Consider the following 19,612-nt stretch of genomic DNA (forward strand, 5'->3'; position numbering starts at 1 on the left):
GAATCTATGTTGCATCCCTTCCAAGGTCAACATATCCTTCCTTAGGCGCAAAGCTGATTACAATACTGTAGATGGGGGTCTAACTAAAGCTTGATACAGCAAAACACAACTTTCGCCCATTTGAATTCCAGCCTCCTGAGATAAAAGCCAACAATCCATCAGTCACTTCAATTATTTTTAATTTAATCATTTGTTGTACTTATCCACTAGGCTTTACTGAAAACTATACCATCTCTCAGCTCATCCACAGTTCCGAGCTTCTTGCCATTTAGAAAATATCTTTCCTGGTTCCAATGGACAGCTCCACACTTTCCCATATTGATCTCTATCTGCCAGTTTTAACCACTCATGGCCATCTGAATATTTCTGCTCCTTTCTTCACTATTTACTGTGCCACAGAGCTTAATGTCAGCAATAAACTAAGAAATATAGCTCTCTGTTCCTTCATTCAAGTCTTTTATAAATATGGTGAAAAGGTGAGGACCCTCAGATTCCTGTTATTCACATTCTGTCAATTTGAATATATGTGGGATGGTCATCTTTTAATACATTTATATCACTAATATAAACAAGGCAGTTTATACTATAAACAGGGAACACCATTATATGTGGTGATTCCTTTTTTCCCCCTTGCATCCACAAGTAAAGCACCAAAATTAAATGGCCGCTACTCATTACTGGGCCTGGTGTATTCTAGACACAGGTGAACTAATCCTCATTCAGGCTAGCTTTTAATTTTTAATATTCCCTCTAGAACTTTAACTCCAGAACTTTTCTTACTCTTTCTTGTCTGTGTGCTCCACCAACCACCCCCTGCACACCCCACTCTCTACCAGAGGTGGGAAATGTCTGAAGGGGAAAATCTCACACCTGGCAGTTTTAAGTGTCCTTATGTAGATCTTGCAGAAGTGTAGCTGTTCCAAAATCACCAATTTCATCCTGCAGTATACATGGGGAGAATTTGGCACACAGGGAATAGAGACATATTGAGGAAGCACTTCAATTGGAAGCAATTCCACAATATAAAATGAGGCATGAATGCAAAGTGCAGATCTGTGAAGTGATTCTATTGTTGCAGTACTAAATCTCTAACATTGATTTATGTAGCTCACATTTTCCACATTGCCAAGTAGATGCCTGTGTTGTAGATAAATTGAAAGAGTTTGGCTAGGGGTGCAGCTCGCTCTACACACAAGTCTTCAGTGCTACTGCCGGGATGTTGCCAGGGTCCATATCCTTTGTAGTATCCAGTGCCTTCAGTTGTTTCTTGACATCACGTGAACTGAATTGGTAGAGGACTAGCATTTGTGATGCTGGGAACTCAGGAGAAGACTGAGGTGGATCATGCACTCGGTGCTTCAGGCTGAATATGGTTACAAATGTTTCAGCCTTGTCTTTTGTCCTGATATGCTGAACACCCCTATCACTGAGGGTGGGGATGTTTGTTGAGTCTCCTCCTCCGGTTTGTTCTTTAATTATTCAGCACCATTCACAACTTTTTAAAAAATTGTTCATGGGATCTGGGCATTGCTGGCTCGGCCAGCATTTATTGCCCTTGAGGTGGTGGTGGTGGTGAGCTGCCTTCTTGAACGGCTGCAGTCCATGTGGTGAAGGTATACCTACATTGCTTTTATGGAGGGAGTTCCTGGAGTTTGACCCAGTGGTGGCGTTCCCATGTGTCTGCTGTCCTTGTACTTCTAGATACTAGTGGTCGTAGATTTGGAAGGTGCTGTCTAAGGGGGCTTGGTGAGTTCCTGCAGTGCATCTTATAGATGGTACACACTGCTGCCACTGTGAATCAGTGGTGGAGGGAGCGAATGTTTGTGGATGGGCTGCTTTGTCCTGGAGTGTTGTTGGAGCTGCACCCTTCCAGGTAAGTGTTCCATCACACTCCTGACTTGTGCCTTGTAGATGGTGGACAGGCTTTGGGGAGTCATGGGGTGAGTTAATCGCCACAAGATTCCCAGCCTCTGACCTGCTCTTGTAGCCACATTATATGACTAGTGCAATTCAGTTTCTGGTCAATGGTAACCCTCAGGATGCTGATAGTGGGGGTTCAATGATGGTAATGCCATTGAATGTCAAGTGACGATAGTTAAATTCTCTCTTGTTGGAGATGGTCATTGCCAGACACTTGTGTGGCTCGAATGTTCAGTGCTACTTGTCAGCCCAAGCCTGGATATTGTCCAGGTCTTGCTGCATTTGGACATGGACTGCTTCAGTATCTGAGGAGTCGCGAATGGTGGTGAACATTGTGCAATCATCAGCAAACATCCCCACTTCTGACCTTATGATGGAAGAAGGTCATTGATGAAGCAGCTGAAGATAGTTGGGTCTAGGACACTACCCTGAGGAACGCCTGCAATAATGTTATGCAACTGAAATAATTGACCTCCAACAACCGCAACCATCTTCCTTTATGCTAGGTATGACGCCAACCAGCAGAGAATTTTCCCTGATTCCCATTGACTCCAGTTTTGCAGGGGCTCATTGATGCTACACTCGGTCAAATGCTGCCTCGATGTCAAGGGCAATCACTCTCACCTCACCTCTGGAGTTCAGCTCTTTTGTCTATATTTGAACAAAGGCTGTAATGAGGTCAGGAGCTGAGTGGCCCTGGCAGAGCCCAAACTGAATGTCAGTGCGCAGGTTATTGCTAAGCAAGTGCTGGCAACTAGGTGTGGCGGGGCCACAGAGCTTTGATCTGATCCGTTGGCTGTGGAATCACTTTTCCCTGCCTATTGTATGCTGCTTCTGCTCTTTATCACACATGCAGTCCTGTGCTGTAGCTTCACCAGGCTGGGATCCCATTTTTAGCTATGTCTGATGCACCTGGCATCTTCATTGTCCCCTTGCTTGATGGTAATGGTAGAATGAGGGACATGCTAGGCCACAAGATTAGACTATGGTTGAATACAATTCCGCTGCTGCTAGTGGTCCACAGCATCTCACAGATACCCAGCTTTGAGCTGTGTTAGGATTGGACCTTATAGAACAGAGTGCTGCTAGTACAGGGGGAGGCGGGTTAGAATGAGTGAGGGGAGAAGAGAAATTTAAAAAGCCAAATGTCATGCTTGTAGCTCTCAATGAAAAAACCTCAACAGAGTTAAGAAGCCCGATGGGGGGGTTCAGATGGAAGGAGAATTCTGAACAGAGGAAAAACGGTCCACTGTGTGAAGGGGAAGACTCCTGGCTAAATAAGTAGGCATGGAGACAAAGGCAATGGAAGAAGAGCTCAGCATCTTGCCGAGCTCAAAATTCTTTGAGGTGGGGGTGGTAAGGGAATGAAGCTGAGGCCTTTGTTGAGAGCTGATTATTCAGGGTCAGGGTGTGGCTGGCTAGAGGGGATCGTGAAACACGACGAGGGACGAGATTGGAAGATGAGATGGGATTAGTGGAAAATGAAGGGGAAGAAGAATCCTGAGGGGCGGTGGTACCCACAAGTTATTGAAACTTGCAATTTGCAACAGCTGAAAGAAGGAAAAAGCATAGGATGAGGCAAAGGATAAAATGGAGCTGTGGACCCCAAACTTTATTACAGAGCGAGTTGGTGCAACTAAAGAGAGATAGCTTTGCATGTGGCTGCACATGGCAGTAAGCATAAATATCAGGATAGAACCATAGAAAGGTTACGGTGCAGAAAGAGGCCATTCAGCTCATCGTGTCTGCACTGGCCATGAAAAAGAGAACAAGAGAAGCTAGCCACTCATTTTTAATCCCACTTTCCAGCACCTGGTCCATAGCCTTGCAGGCTACAGCACTTCAGGTACATATCCAGGTACCTTATAAACGAGTTGAGCATTTCAGTCTCAGCCACCAATTAAGACAGTGAATTTCAGACACCCACCACCTTCTGGGTGAAAAAGCTTTTCTTCATGTACCCTCTAATCCTTCTGCCAATCACCTTAAATCTATGCCCCTGGCAATTGACCCATCAGCTAGGGGAAACATGTCTTTCCTGTCTACCCCATCTAGGCCCCTCATAATTTTGTACACCTCAATTAGATCACCCCTCAGCCTCCTCTGTTCTAAGGAAACAAACCTAGCCTAGCCAATCTTCTCATTACCACAATTTTCCAGCCCTGACAACATTCTTGTAAATCTCCTTTGTACCCTCTCTAAAGCAATTATGTCCTTTCTGTAATGTGGTGACCAGAACTGTACACAAAATATTAACCAGCATTTTAGTCTAGTTCCAACATTACATTCCTGCTTTTGTACTCAATACCTCATCCAATAAAGGAAAACATTCAATATGCTTTTTTTTTTAAACCACCTTATCTACCTGTCCTACCACCTTCAGGGGCATGTAGACATCCAATCTCACAGTGGAGATGTCTGTAATTGTGGGTGGATCTGAAGCATGAAGGGTGGAATTATATTTGGAATCCAAATAGTGAACCATCAAGCTTCTTATCGTGTCCACGGACAGTCTATACATGGCCCGGCCAGAACTGGACACATTTTTGCGCCTTGTTGTTGAATCCGGCAAGATCTGCAACAGTGCAGGGTTCCTCTAGCGATAGACATTGCAGGAGATGTTGCATAGTCTGTGGCTCAGTTCCACATTCACAAGTTGTCGGGCAGGTTGTATATCCCCATTTGCTTAGTGACACCTTTGAACGACCTACATCAGTCCTAAGTCTGTTAAGGCACATCCAGGTTGCCCAGTTGCAATTAGCTCCTGGGGGAAGGCCTTCATCCAGTAGAATTTCCATCGCTGGGGGTTGTTCGAGACTGGCGAGCCAGTCTTTCCACAAGGCAATGCGGGCTTCAGATGGGGTTGATTGTAATGGAACAACACTGTTCATGAAGCTCTTCCTTGACTTTAGGCGGCTGGGTGTAGGTGTATGACCATGTAGAGGGTGCCTCTCATCTGATGTTTGATGGAGTCGCTCTTTCTTGCTGGCTACCGCTCTTCTTATATCAGGGGGAGCGATACCCGCCAGGATATATAGGCTGTTGGTGTTTGTTGGTTTTAAACAACCTGTAATAAGTCGGCAGCTTGCATTCAGAACGACATCCATCTTCGTAGCATGAGTAGATCTTTCCCATGCAGGGCAGGCGTATTCGGCAGTGGAATAGCAAAGAGCAAGTGCACTGGTTCGCAATGTTTTCGAGCTTGCTCCCCATTTTGTGTTAGTGAGCTTATTCAGGATGTTGTTTCGTGCGTTCACTTTTGCCTTTGTCTTTTGATGTGGTTCTTGAAGGTGAGGCATCTGTCAAGGGTGACTCCTAAGTAGATAGGGTGCTCGCAATGCGTCAGTGTTGCTCCACACCAGGTTACTTTGGCTTCACGGAACCATCAAGCAACCTTTATCCTAAGGGGTACTGTTCAAATTGAACATAGGTTCTGCTTGAAGGTTTGCATTTTAATAAAAACACAGTGGTAATTGATGAAAGCTGTATGGAACTTGGGCCAGAATTTTCCAGCCCCCACGTGGCAGGGCTCGCAATCCATTGAAATCTCCATTCACATCGGCGGGAGCGTGAGGTGCTGGAAAATTCTGGCCATGGTGCCCAACTGTATTGCATAATTTTTTTAAAAATTGTTAACCATGTTCAAGTTATCAGTTACCGATATATCTTGAGGTATGATTTTAATTTGTAAATTCTAAGCACGAACACCCACTTGTGTGCTCTGCTCACAAGTTCAAAACTGGAGTGCACTAAACATCACAACTGAAGTCCAAATCCCAGGCTACTTTAAGCAATGGGAAAACAGTCTGTACGTATAGATCTTAAACTGTCCATTAAAAAAGTTATGTTTTCTAGCAGAGTGTTGCCTCCTGGATTGTTTAAGCTTTATTGCCATAGCTTCATGATTCCAGATTCTCAGTTGGAAATGCTCTCAAACCACTGATCAACGTTCAGTAGATAAAGCTTGCTGTTATGAACATTATCTATGCTGCCAATTAACACTACAATAACTTGCATTTATACAGCACCTTCAACATAGTAAAAATGTCCCAAGATGCTTCTTATGAGTGCTATCAGAAAATATTTGACACCAAGCCACAAATAAATATTAAGACAGGTGACAAAAAGCTTGGTCAAAGGTAGGTTTTAAGGTGCCTTACAGGAGAGATGTAGAGAGGTGGAGAGATTCAGGGAGAGAATTCCAGAGTTTAGGGCCAAGGCAGCAGAAAGCATAGTTGCCAATGGTGGAGTGGTGAAAAATAGGGGAAGCCCTAGGAGCCATACTTGGAATAATGCAGAGATCTGAGGGTTTTAGGACTGGACAAAGCTTTAGAGATAAGATGGGGCGAGGCCATGGAGGGATTTGAACACCTGAATAAAAGCTTTAAACTTTACCAGGAGCCAATGTATATCAACGAGCAGAGGCGACAGATGTGATTGGGCTGAGGGAATTGGTGAGAAAGGAGAAAGAGCAGCAAGGTCTTACTGCATTTATGATTCACAACTGTCGACAGTGACAGGGATGATTACCTCACCTGTGACTATGTGGAAGCTAAAATTCTATTTTGCGAAAGAATGGTTTGAACATAATATAAGTTAAATATTGCTGAAAAGAGGGACATGTTGCCAAAGCTGTAGGCCCCTGTTATTTTCTTCTTGGCAATGCTTCGGCCAATCAGAGTCGACTTTGCCAAATCAATTAGTCCTCCTTTAGTATAAGTTGATATGAGCATTTGAAATTTGGCATTCTTGCATCTGTCCTGATGAGCGCAAGACAAAAAACTTCAGTAATGTGTCTTTCTTTTCAGCAATATTCAAGTTCTGTACTATCATGTGACTGGTAATATAGCTTATTTTATAGCTTTATTTGAAAAAGCAGCAACAAGCTAGATGTTTTCAATGTGCCAGCTGCACATATCACCGAGAACTAGCAATCACAAGGGAACAACTGTACTGTAGAGTGTACATGTCATCCATCAGGCAACCTACTCCCAAACCTCCGCTAATGGCACTGTGTTACCAGGGAGGCAACAGAAATTTACAAAAGCAGCCATGGATGACCAGCCAACAGTCTACTATCCACATGGAAGATTGCCAACAGCATATTTCATGCTTCTCAATGGTAACTACGATCAGAATTTGCCAGCAGAAGCCTACATCTAACCACAGCATCAATGAAGCATTTTGTACATTCAGTTACAAAGAGTGGATGAACCCCAAAAGTGCAAATATTACAAACTCGGAACTACTTGTTTGGAAAGTCAATAAATTTCTGCTAGTTTTACAAAACATACTTCAGTTAATGAAATATCAGTATTTGTCATAATTTAGGGAGTTATATGAGCAAACTCAAATTTCTGATAAAGGCACAAAGATTTCCTTAAACAAATTCAAAATCTGGTATTTGCATGGTACCATCATTACAGTAAGAATCAAAATATGATTTAAATCACAGCATGCTAAAATAATATGATATTGCAAGCAATATTGCATAACCAAAAGCCACAACAATCAGGTTTTAGCATTTATTGGCACATAGCACAAGGAGGTACAACAGATCTGTTGTTCAATTAAGTCCTGAAAATTTGTGTCAAATTAGTTATTTCTGAGTTGGCAATGTTAAATTTTTATTTTGGGTGTGGCAGTATTGGTGATGTAAAAAAAGGATATGAGTTTATGCACTGATTAACATGATGGACAAAGACTGGGAGAATTCAAATACTTCATCTGAGCAGCCAACATCATCAGCACATTCTTGAAGACAAAGTATATCATTAACAGATGCAGAGTAACTCTTCCTCTACCTTGTCCCAGCATTGTGCTTAATCTCAGTCTTGGTAAAGTTCCAGGGTATTTTTTTCCTACCTCCTATGGATGGTTTCCCCGAATATCAAATAAATACAGAATTATAAGCAGTGTTGTGGTGTGGAATCACACGACTAACATTTTAGCCCCAAAGTCAGTTCACCAATTCTCACTTATAGAAACATTGCTTTCAGCGTAGCTTGAACTAACTCAGGTCAAAAGTTGATGAAATGGCAGTGATCTAAATCACACCATCATCCAGGCATTGAGCTGCAGTTTTCAGTCAGTTTTGCTTTCTAAACAACACTTGCTCGTCTAAAAGAGAACAATTCATAAGACCTGACGCACCAGAAAAGGTGTGTTTAAATTGTAGTCCTTAAGCCATTATTAGCACTCTAATCTGACAACTCAGCTTATTTATTATTTAATCCTGCTTTAATTTTATGGTCTGGAGATTAGGAATAGGCTGTTCTTACTCTTGTTATCTCACTTATTTTACATCAGAACAAGATGATGTTAAATCTGCATTCATCCATTAGCCCCCACCCTAAGAGGGTTCCTCCCAAAAATACTTAGCTCCAAAAAAGTTAAATAGAAATATTTTCACATCTGAAGTTTGTTCTTGGAAACACTGCAATCACTTCAACAAAAAACAGTCACAAGCTTACAAAAAGAGCATGAAGAACTAGTATAATTATTACGAAAAGGAACTGAAGAAGATCAAGCTGCATATATTTGGATTTCTTGAATACAATTTTCCGAATTTTCTTCAGGGTGTTAACAAATAATGAACTTTCATTCCCATATTACTATGCGACACAGGTGGAGAAGAGGAAATGAGTACTTGTTTTAAATCTTTCATTCATGTCAAACAATACACACTCATTTTTGGTTAGAACAACTCAGCCTACAGGTCACATAGCAGATACAAACAGAATTCATCAGTACAGACAACCCTTTAGCACAGAATAAAATTCTGATGAAAGGTCATCAACTGGGAAGTTTAACTTAATCTTCCTCTCCTCACAGTTGCTGTCTGGCCTAGTGTTTCCCACCATTGTTGCACTTAGTTTGTTTTTAATTGATTTCGTTACTTTGCAACCAACAGTGATCAGAAGTCCATTTCAAATGTTGATCATCCTCTATGTGAAGAACTTTCTAGTAAATTTTTAAAGTAACAGCACCTAATCTTTTGATTAGGCACTCTCTCTAGCATTCCAAGCTCAACATAGAGTTCAACCATTTCAGACCATAATCGTTGCCCCTATTTTGTTTACTTTTTCTTTTCGAGTTTTGCTTTTCGTTTCTTTTTCCATGTTTTTGTTTTTAGACAGATGTTCATCATTCTGCCATACATGCCTCCTCCAGACACACCTTTTATTTCTTTACATGTCCCATTACCAATCCCTCTGGCCATGCATCACCTTTTGTCACTTAATCTCTCCTGTCATCCAGCCTATCACAGGCCTTCCCTTTTGTTCTTTTTCACCCTCCCACCTTTCACTTGTTTAAAACCTATTACATTATTAACTTTTCCCAGTTTTGATGAAAGGACATCGACCTGAAACGTTAACTCTTTCTCTCTCCACAGATGCTGCCTGACCAGCTGAGTATTTTCAGCATTTTATTTCAGGTTTCCAGCATTCACAGTACTTTGTTTTTAATCTAATAAAGTTACCTTTTTCTAGTTTTCCTAAGTTCTCTGCTCTATTCTCATTTAATTAAATGAGGAGTCTCATTTCATTAATGCAGTGAAGTCTGCACTCATTTCAGGCGGTCACAATTGCCATCTTAAAAAAATGACCCGTAAAATTCAGCAGTGGCCGAGACGCATCCACAAATCAGACACAAGCTGTGCCACTGCTAAATGTGTCACTGTTGTGACCGTTTTTCACCCATAAATTTCTATCCCACAAACTTGAAATCAATATTGGAACAGCAAAGAGGATATGAAAACATTTTTTGTCCCTCCACAGAAACCAATTATGGAATGCTTTATAAGTGGTCCCAGAGACTGATCATTTCATTTAAAAGTCAACAGGATAAATATTTAAAATCAATATAAAACCGCACAAGGTAAAATAAGGAAATGAGATCGGAGTAAGGAACTCAAGCTGAAAAACTAGAACTGGCACACATTAGAGGGGCCAAATGTGCTGTAAATTCTATCATTTCCTGCAACTCAGTTGGTCATCAACCTAAGTGTTCAATTTTGAGTTTCAGTGACCTTACTGAAACATAGAATATTACAGGGGGGTGCTTGACAGGATAGATGCTATACATTTCGAAGAGAAAGAAAAATTCCAAGGGGAGGACCCACCATCCTTGGTTAGCTAAAAAAATTAAAGATGTTATCAAACTTAAAGAAAAAGCATATAATTGCACAAGGATGGGTTGCAGGTCAGAAGATTGTACAGAATATAAAAAACAGCAAAGAATGACTGAAAGATTAATAAGGAGGGAAAAATTAGAGTACAAGAGAAAGCTAGCTAGAAATATAAAAGACAGATAGTAAGAGTTTCCATAGATACTTAAAAGTGAGTCTAGGGAATTAATAATGTAAAATAAGAAGATGGCATGAATTGGACAGATATTTTTCATTGGTCTTCACTATAAAGGATACAAGTAATATCCCAGAAATAGCTGTAAATCAGGAAATGGAACAGAGGGAGGAACTCAAGAAAATTACAATCACCAGGGAAATGGTACTGAGCAAATTGTTGGGCCTACAGGCTGACAAATCCCCAAATCCTGATGGACTTCAACCTAGGGTCTTAAAAGGAGTGGCTAGTGAGATAATCAGTGTGTTGGTTTTAATTTTCCAAAATTCCCTAGATTCAGATTGGAAAAATAGCAAATGTAACTCCTTTACTGAAAAAGGGAGGGGGACAGAAAGCAGGAAAACTACAGGCCAGTTAGTTCAACATCTGTCATTGTGAAAATATTAGAAGCTATTATTGAAGACGTCATAGCAGGGCACTCAAGGTAATCAGGTAGTCAACATGGTTTTGTGAGAGAGAAATCATGTTTAACCAATTTATTGGAGTTCTTTGAGGAGGTAACATGCATTATGGATAAAGGGGAACCAATGGAGGTACTGTACTTAGATTTCCAGGAGGCATTTGATAAGGTGCCACATCAGAGGTTATTGCGGGAAATAAAAGCCCATGGTGTAGGGGGCAACATATTGGCATGGATAGAGCATTGTCTAGCTAACAGGAAACAGGGTAGGCATAAATGGGTAATTTTCTGGTTGGCAAGTTGTAAGAGTGGTGTGCCACATTGATCAGTGCTGAGGCCTCAACTTTTTACAATTTATATAAATGACTTGGATGATGGGACTGAAGGTATGATTGCTAAATTTGCTGGTGACAAAAAGATAGGTAGGAAAGTAAGTTGTGAAGAGGGCATTAGGGAGACTACAAAAGGATATAGATAGGTTAAGTGAGTGGGCAAAGATCTGGCAAAAGGAGTATAATGTGAGAAAATGTGAAATAGTCCATTTTGACTGGAAGAATAAAAAAGAAACACATTATCTAAATGGTGAGAGATTGCAGTGCTCTGAGATGCAGAGGGATCTGGATGTTCTAGTGCATGAATCATAAAAGAAGTATGCAGGTACAGCAAGTAATTAGAAAGCTAATAGAATGTTTATTGCGAGGGGAATTGAATACAAAAAAGAAAAAGCTTTAATTATACAGGACGTTGGTGAGACCACCTCTGGAGTACAGCATTGGTCTCCTTATTTAAGGAAGGGTGTAAATGTGTTGGAAGCAGTTCAGATAAGGTTTGCTAGACTAGTACCTGGAATGGGAGGGTTGTCTTATGAGGAAAGGTTGGACAGGCTAAGTTTGTATCCGCTGAAGTTTAGAAGAGTAAGAGGCAACTTGATTGAAACATCAGATCCTAAGGGGTCTTGACAGGGTGGATGTGGAAAGGGTGTTTTCTCTTGTGGGAGAATCTCAAACTAGGGACTGCTGTTTAATAATAAGGGATCGCCATTTAAGACAGATGAGGAGAATTTTTCTTATCTGAGGGTGCTGAGTCTTTGGAGCTCCCTTCCTCAAAATGCAGTGGAAGCAGGGACTTTGGAATATTTTTACTGTAGAACTAGGTAGATTTTTGATAAGCAAGGGGGTGAAAGGTTATCAGGTGTAGGTGGAAATGAGGAGTTGAGGTTACAATCAGGTCAGCCATGATCTTATTGAATTGCAGAGCAGGCTCAAGGGGCTGTGTGCCCTACTCCTGCTCCCAATTCATATGTTCATATGCTGAGAGGATGTTTCCCCTAATGGAGGAATCTAGAATTCGGGGGCATAGATTAAAAATAAGAGGTCTCCCAATTAAGACTGAAACGAGAAGGAATTTCTTCTCTCAGAGGGTCATTAATCTTTGGAATTCTCTATCCAGGGAACAGTGGAAGCTGGGTCATTGGTTAGATTCAAGGCTGAATTAGCAGATTTTTGGTCTACATGGGAGTCATGGGTTATTTGGGGCAGGCAGGAAAGTGGAGTTAAGGCCACATTCAGATCAGCCATGACCTTGCTGAATGGCAGAGCAGGTTCAAAGAACTAAATAGTCTAGTCTACTCGTTATGAACTGTGTTTCTTGGGTTGATTGTTTGATCGTAGTATCCATCTGATTGTTGGTTGGAACCAATATAATTAGCAAAAGGCCAAGCAGAAACAGACCATATAATTATACAGACACTTAAAGAAAGATCATAGCAGAACATAGCCAGAAAAAAACTATAATAAAGTTAATACAAAAGTTAATGACTACTGGGAAAACAGAAAGGGTGCTTAATACTTAACCACCTGTTAGTTCATCTTAGTTTTCAATCCCAAAGAATACAACCATAAATGTCAATGGTTTGCTCTATCCACATATGCTGACTGGCCTGCTGAATTACCAGCTTTTTCCTGTTATGGTTTCAGTATTTCTAGTATTTGTGGCATTTTGTTTTTTTTTTGTAATTTTGTCCTTTACCTTTCTTGGTATGTAGAGAGAAATATTTTGGAAAACCCATCCAAAATATATTTAGAGAAATTACAGGAAAGAATTATAGTACAAGTTTTTGGTTATATGGTAGCAACAGGTTATTAACTCCAACCATTTAAAATAACATATTCACCGAGTTAGAAACAAAGCAGAGCCAAAATGTAGTTAAAAGTAAAATCTAACTATTTTGAATTGATTAAGTTTTTAAAAGGAGCCCAGATTATGATACTACCTTCGCAAAATAAGGAACTGAAAATTAGTTAGTTGTCATGACAAATGGGATCACACTATATCATAAACACATGGAGCAAACCAAGTAGCAAACCATTACAGGAAAAGTGATCAAACTTGTTATTTTTATTTCAAGGTTAATTTATATATTTTGTTCACCAACAGTAGCTCGCCATTACCTCGACATTATCTAACTACAAAGGTTAGTTGACTAGCTACTAACACAGAAGCTACACATTTTCCAAGCCAGAATCTCTTAAGATCTAGCTTGATCCTCTGGCTATCTTTAATATAAGACTCAGATCCTGGTGCATCACAATCCCTCGAGTAATTAATTCCCTTCCTAGTTTGTAAATGTGCATGCTGTCCTACAGGATATTTGCTAGATTTTCTCCAAAAGGAGTTTTCTGTTGCTGGAATACCCTTAAAATCCAAGTATCTCTATGCATTTCTCGTCCCTGCTTTACCAGTGTACCACTAGTACCTGTTAGAAACAGCCGATGGTTTCTGGTGCTTCATGGCAATATTATCTATCAGCACTCGATAGTGGGAAGATGGTACAACTGTCACTAGCAGTAGACTAACAATGTAAAAATTAATTTTGTGTATTGAATCAAGCAAGTGCAGAAATAAAAAATTTTCACAGCATAGAAAATTAAAAGTTGCATGTTGGAAAAATATAGTGAGACAATGAAAGGATTAAAAACACAGAGTGACTTCTAATCGGAGATAAACACTTAATAATAGCAGGCCATATTAATATTTGGTTAAAAACTAATGAATTTTACGTGTACTCAGGTCAGCAGTATAGAATCCAATATGCAAACAGGATGATAAGTCTCATTCTGCCATTATCACTCACCTCAGGTAGTACTGCTTCAAAGCAAAAGCTGCATTGGCGCAACCTCTTGGAAAGTTGAACTCCTCCAAAAGATCTGCCCAGAGACCCTTATCTGTTACCTGAAAAGTAAATGCAGGCATATTAAGGCCATGAACAACACATTGATTTTGCTAATTTCTGCCCCACTGCTACTATGCTAATAATAAAATTATATAGACAAAACTATATTATGGTAGCCGGAGGTGAAGTGCTGACAAACTTCATTTTTCTCTTCATATTATTAGTCAAATGTCACATTATACTAAAGCCAGTATTGACAGTCGATAAATCAACAAGCCAAAGAAATGTTCCTGGTGGATTCTTTCTCTTTCCAAGCCTCATTCAGTGCTTTCAGAGGGGATTTTCATGCTAATTTCACTGACAGCAACATCAATTTATACTAAAACTAAAACAAAATACTATGGATGCTGAAAATCTGAAATAAAAACAGATAATGCTGGGAACATTCAGCTGGTTAAGCAGCTATGGAGGGAGAACCAGAGTTAACTTTTCAGATCAATAACCTTTCTCCTTCTACAGATGCTGTCTGAACTGCTGAGTGTTTCCTGACGGTGTGCTGGTGAATTTTTGAAATTTGCAAGTTGTCAATGGATGCCAAGTTTTATCTACAATATGGGTTTCTGGAAGACCTCTCAAACAGAAATGAAATGTTGTGACACCAACACACGCTTTTCTCCCTTTGTTGATCCTCACCCAATAAAAAATTATGGGCAATAATCATTTATATTAGTAGATGCAATACAAGACAATCAGTGCTTTAAGTTGAACTGGGTTTTAAAAACTACACTGACCTCATTGCTTGCACTTTTCTTTGGAGATCCAAACAAAATTTTATAGTAAGGCCTCAGTACCACAAGCGAATTCCATAAATTTAATTCAAATTCAACCTGATGTGCTCAAGTAGATTTCTAAGCAGGCTGCTCAACAACTGTATTACTGCAACAAATGCAGAATACTGCAACACTAACAATGTTAAAGATTATCACTGAAAAAAGAGACATGGCCAAGCTTTTCGCCTTGCACTCATCAGGGCATTCGCAAGAATACCAAATGTAAAGGGAACAACAATTCCCCAGGGCAATGCCTTGACCAGTCAACCTGCGTGGCTTGAATTTAAATAAAGCTTGGCAGTTAACTGTCAGTCATCAGTTAACTGGTGCATTCGCCATGGCAACGCCTCTACCAATCAGAGTCCACTTGCCAACCAATCAACACTCTCTTCACAAGAAGTACAAGTTCTTGAACCCTTTACATTTGGCAAGACAAAAAGTTTCAATATGAATCTTTTTTCAGTGATACTCCATGACTAAAAGTTAAAGATGGTGCCGTACACCACCAGTGGAATCAGGTGCAAGTAAATGATGAAAGGCTTTAAAAAAAACACAGAACTGAGGCAGGGAGCATTACTACAATATATGAAGAAAGGTTCCTATCTGGACTGTGCCCTTCCAGTAATTTAAGTGACACTTTTGAGAAGGGCATTGCCTTTTAAAGTTATGGTGACAGCACGGTGATTCTGGCTATTTACCAGTATTTTCTGAGGATTATGAACGGCAAGTAGCATAAACATAGAAACATAGAAAATAGGAGCAGTAGGTGGTCATTCGGCCCTTCGAGCCTGCTCCACCATTCAATATGATCATGGTTGATCCTCTATCTCAATGCCGTACTCCCACGCTCTCTCCATACTCCTTGAGACTCCAGAAATCTATTTCCTTCTTAAGTATATTCAGTAACTTGGCCTCCACAACCTTCTGTGATAGAGAATTCCATAGGTTCATCACCCTTTGAGTGAAGAAGTTTCTCCTCATCTCAGTCTTAAATGGTCTACCCCGTATCCTGAAACTGTGACCCCTTGTTTTAGGCACCCCAGCCAGAGGAAACATCATCCCTGCAGCCAGTCTGTCCATCCCATCAGAATTTTATATGTTTCAATAAGATCATTTCTCATTCTTCCAAACTCCAGTCTGTCCCAACTCATATGACAATCCTGCCATTGCAGAAATCAGTCTGGTAAACCTTCGTTGCACTCCCTCTATGGCAAGTATATCTTTTCTTAAGTAAGGAGACGAAAACTGCGCACAATACTCCAGGTGTGGTCTCACCAAGGCCCTGTACAGTTGCAGTAAGATGTCCTTGCTCCTATGCTCAAGTCCTCTCACAATGAAGGCCAACATACCATTTGTCTTCTTAACTGCTTGCTGCACCTGTATGCTTGCTTTCAGTGGTTGGTGTACAAGGACACTCAGGTCCCTTTGTACATCAACATTTCTCAACCTATCACAATTTAAAATACTCTGCCATTCTGTTTTCCCTACTGAAGTGGATAGCTTCACACTTATCCACGTTATACTGTATCTGTCATGTATTTGCCCACTCAGTTAACTTGTCTAAATCGCCTTGAAGCCTCTTAACATCCTCCTCATCGCTCACATTCCCACCAAGTTTGTGTCGTCAGCAAACTTGGAGACAAACTTGGAAACATTTGGTTCCCTCATCCAAATCACTGATATGTATTGTGAATAGCTGGGGCCCAACCACTGATCCCTGAGGTACCCCACTAGTCACCGCCTGCCACTCCAAAAAAGACCATTTTATTCCTACTCTCTGCTTCCTGTCAGCTAACCAATTCTCAATCCATGCCAATATATTACCCCCAATTTCATGTGCTTTAATTTTACACACTAACCTCTTATGTGGGGCTTTATCTAAAGCTTTCTGAAAATCCAAATACACCATATCCACTGGTTCTTCCTTATCTATTCTACTAGTTACATCCTCAAAAAACTCCAGTAGATTTGTCAAACACGATTTCCCTTTCATAGATCCATATTGCCTATGTCTAATCCCATTGATATTTTCTAAGTGTCCTGTTATCACATCCTTTACAATAGGCTCTAGTATTTCCCCTACTACTGATGTTAAGCTAACCGATCTGTAATTCCCTGTTTATCCCTCCCTCCTTTTTGACATTTGCCACCCTCCAATCTGCCAGGACTGTTCCAGAATCTACAGAATTTTGGAAGATGGCAACCAATGCATCCATTATTTCCATGGCCACCTCCTTCAGTACCCTGGGATGTAGATTATTGGGGATTTATCGGCTTTCAGTCCTATTAATTTCTCTAGCCTTATTGTTTCAGTAATACTAATTTCCTTCAATTTATCCTTCTCACTAGACCCTTGATTCCCTAGTACTTCTGGGAAGTTATTTGTGTCTCCCTCCGTGAAGATAGAACTAAAGTAGTTATTTAATTGCTCTGCCATTTCCTTGCTCTCTATTATAAATTTTCCCGTTTCAGACTGTTTGCTTCCCTCTCTTGTGTCTCCTCGCTCAGGTTCCCATCCCCCTGCCAATCTAGCTTAAACCACAGTACTAGCAAATACCCCTGTGAGGATGTTGATCCTGGTCCTGCTGGGGTGCAACCCTTCAAGCTTGTACATGTCTCATCTTCCCCAGAATTGGTCCCAATCCCTCAGGAATTTAAATCTCTCCCTCTTGCACCATCTCTCCAGCCACGCATTCATCTGGTCTGCTCTCCTATTCCTGATCTCACTAGCACATGGCACTGGGAGTAATCCTGAGATTACAACCTTTGAGGTCCTGCTTTTTAATTTATTTCCTAGCTCCCTATATTCTGCTTTCAGGACTTCATCCCTCTTTTTACCTATGCTGTTGATACCGATATGGACCATGACCTCTGGCTATTCACCCCCCTCCTTCAGAATGCCCTGCAGCCACTCAGTGACAGCCTTGACCCTGGCAACAGGGAGGCAACATGCCATCCTGGTGCCATGTCTGCAGCTGCAGAAACTTCTCTCTGTTCACTTTACAATAGAATCCCCTAGCACTATTGCCCTCCTGTTCTTTTTTCCCCCGCCTCTGTGCAGTTGAGCTACTCATGGTGCCACAAACTTGGCCCTTGCTGTATTTCCCTGAGAAGCCATCCCCCCCAGCAGTATCCAAAACAGAAAATCTGTTGGAGAGGGAGACGGACCCAGGGGATTCCTGAACTGCTTGCCTAATGCTTTTACTTTGTCTGGTGGTCACCCATTCCCTTTCTACCCATGGACTCCTTACCTGTGGTGTGACCACCTCATTGTACGTGCTATCCATGAAAATCTCATCCTTGCGGATGCTCAAGTGAATCCAGCCGCAGCCACAGCTCCAGCTCCAAAACGCGGATTTCGAGTAGCTGCAGCTGGTGACACTTCCTATACATATGGTCGGCCTGGATACTGGAAGTGTCCGATTTTCCACATTGCATAAGGGGCATCCCACTTGGCCAAGCTGCCCTGTCATGACTTACTCTTAAATTACTTCCTTTACTTTTACTTCTTCTAGAGAATATTAAGAACAGAAGAAATACTTAGCAGGACTTACTTAACAAGGACGCCGCTCTTCCTACTGAGGAAAGGTAGAAAATTAAAGGATTACTCCTTCCCTCTTCACCAAACTCCAACTGAAGCACTCTAAGCAGCCCAAAGCAGCACTCCATTGCAGACAAAAGCAGCACTGTAGATGGCTTGCTTTAACGCTTTCTGAATCTAGCTTCTGAAAACCTGTTTAAGTCAGTTAACTAATTAACTAGCTGCAGCTACCAGAGGAGCCTGTAGAACCCCTGTTTTAAAGCTGGACTAAAGCTCACCTTCTCCCAACCCAAACAGCAACATTTAGTTAGTTGCTAAATTAAAGAAAGATTAGACTTTAGATAGAAGTTAACCTTTAAAAGTCCCTCTCTCACCAAACTCCAACTGAAGCACTTAAATGCAGCCCAAAACAGCACTCTAGGAGAGATGGCAGAGAGATCCAGACTTCCAATGCCAGTCATGGGTTACGTTGGGGATCAGAACACAGTCACTTGTATCATCTTGGAGAAAACAGGGAACCAACTATATGTCATTTAGCCCAACATCAATAGTGAGGGAAATGCTAGAAACTATTATTAAAGGCGTGGTAACAGAGCACTTGCAAAATTATAATATGATCAGGTAGAGTTGTTATGTATTTATGAAAGGGTAATAATGTTTGGCAAATCTCTCAAGCTTTTTTGTAGGTGTAACTAGCAAGGTAGATAAAGGAAAAATAATGGATGCCATATTTGGATTTGCAGAAGGGATTCCATAAGGTGCCACATAAGAGGTTGTTACACAAAATTTAAAACTCATGAGATTTAGGGTAATATGTTTGCATAGATTAAGGATTGATAAACAGATAGAAAACAGAGTAGGAAAAAACAGGTCATATTATAGGATGGTAGGGTATAACTAGAGGAATGTCGTAAGGATCAGTGCTTGGGTTTCAGCTACTTTTCATCTACATTAATGACGTAGACGAGGGGTTTGCGTGTAATGTATCCAAGTTTGCTGACAGCCAGGGTTAAAAATACATGGGAGTGGCCTTCGAAATGTCACGTGTAGCCCGCAAAAAAGCAAAGGTCAAAAGGCAACATTGCTCACTTTGACACTTACAGCTTATTTTTATGTATAACAACTTATTTTATTTATGTATATGATTTCCCAACTCTTTTTTTAAAAATATCTTTATTTTTCCTTCGAAAATCCTCCTCCTGGGTCTGGTTTTCAAGTTTACAAACAACTGCTGGAACAACAATAACCAGACATAAAAGAGAAGTTAAATCCATTTTCCTATGGCTTTCTTCCTCTTCTATGTTTGTCCATTAAATTATTTTGAGAGTAAAATTTAAAGTAGAGTGCTATGGGGTAGAAGGAGAAAAAATATTGTGGGTGAAA

At 40.7% G+C, this 19,612-nt stretch overlaps 1 protein-coding gene across 2 annotated transcripts in view; it reads right to left on the reverse strand.

Moving 5' to 3' along the window:
- The window catches only part of LOC144683618 (AT-rich interactive domain-containing protein 2-like), a 242,586-nt gene that overhangs the window by 130,023 nt on the left and 92,951 nt on the right, over positions 1-19,612 (reverse strand). For both annotated transcript variants that reach the window (XM_078546821.1, XM_078546820.1), the window contains exon 3: positions 13,820-13,917. In XM_078546821.1, coding sequence (XP_078402947.1) covers positions 13,820-13,917 — 98 coding nt within the window. The remainder of the gene's footprint in view (positions 1-13,819; positions 13,918-19,612) is intronic.

The sequence above is a fragment of the Cetorhinus maximus genome, chromosome 8, assembly GCF_964194155.1.
Source record: "Cetorhinus maximus chromosome 8, sCetMax3.hap1.1, whole genome shotgun sequence".
Taxonomy (NCBI): domain Eukaryota; kingdom Metazoa; phylum Chordata; class Chondrichthyes; order Lamniformes; family Cetorhinidae; genus Cetorhinus; species Cetorhinus maximus.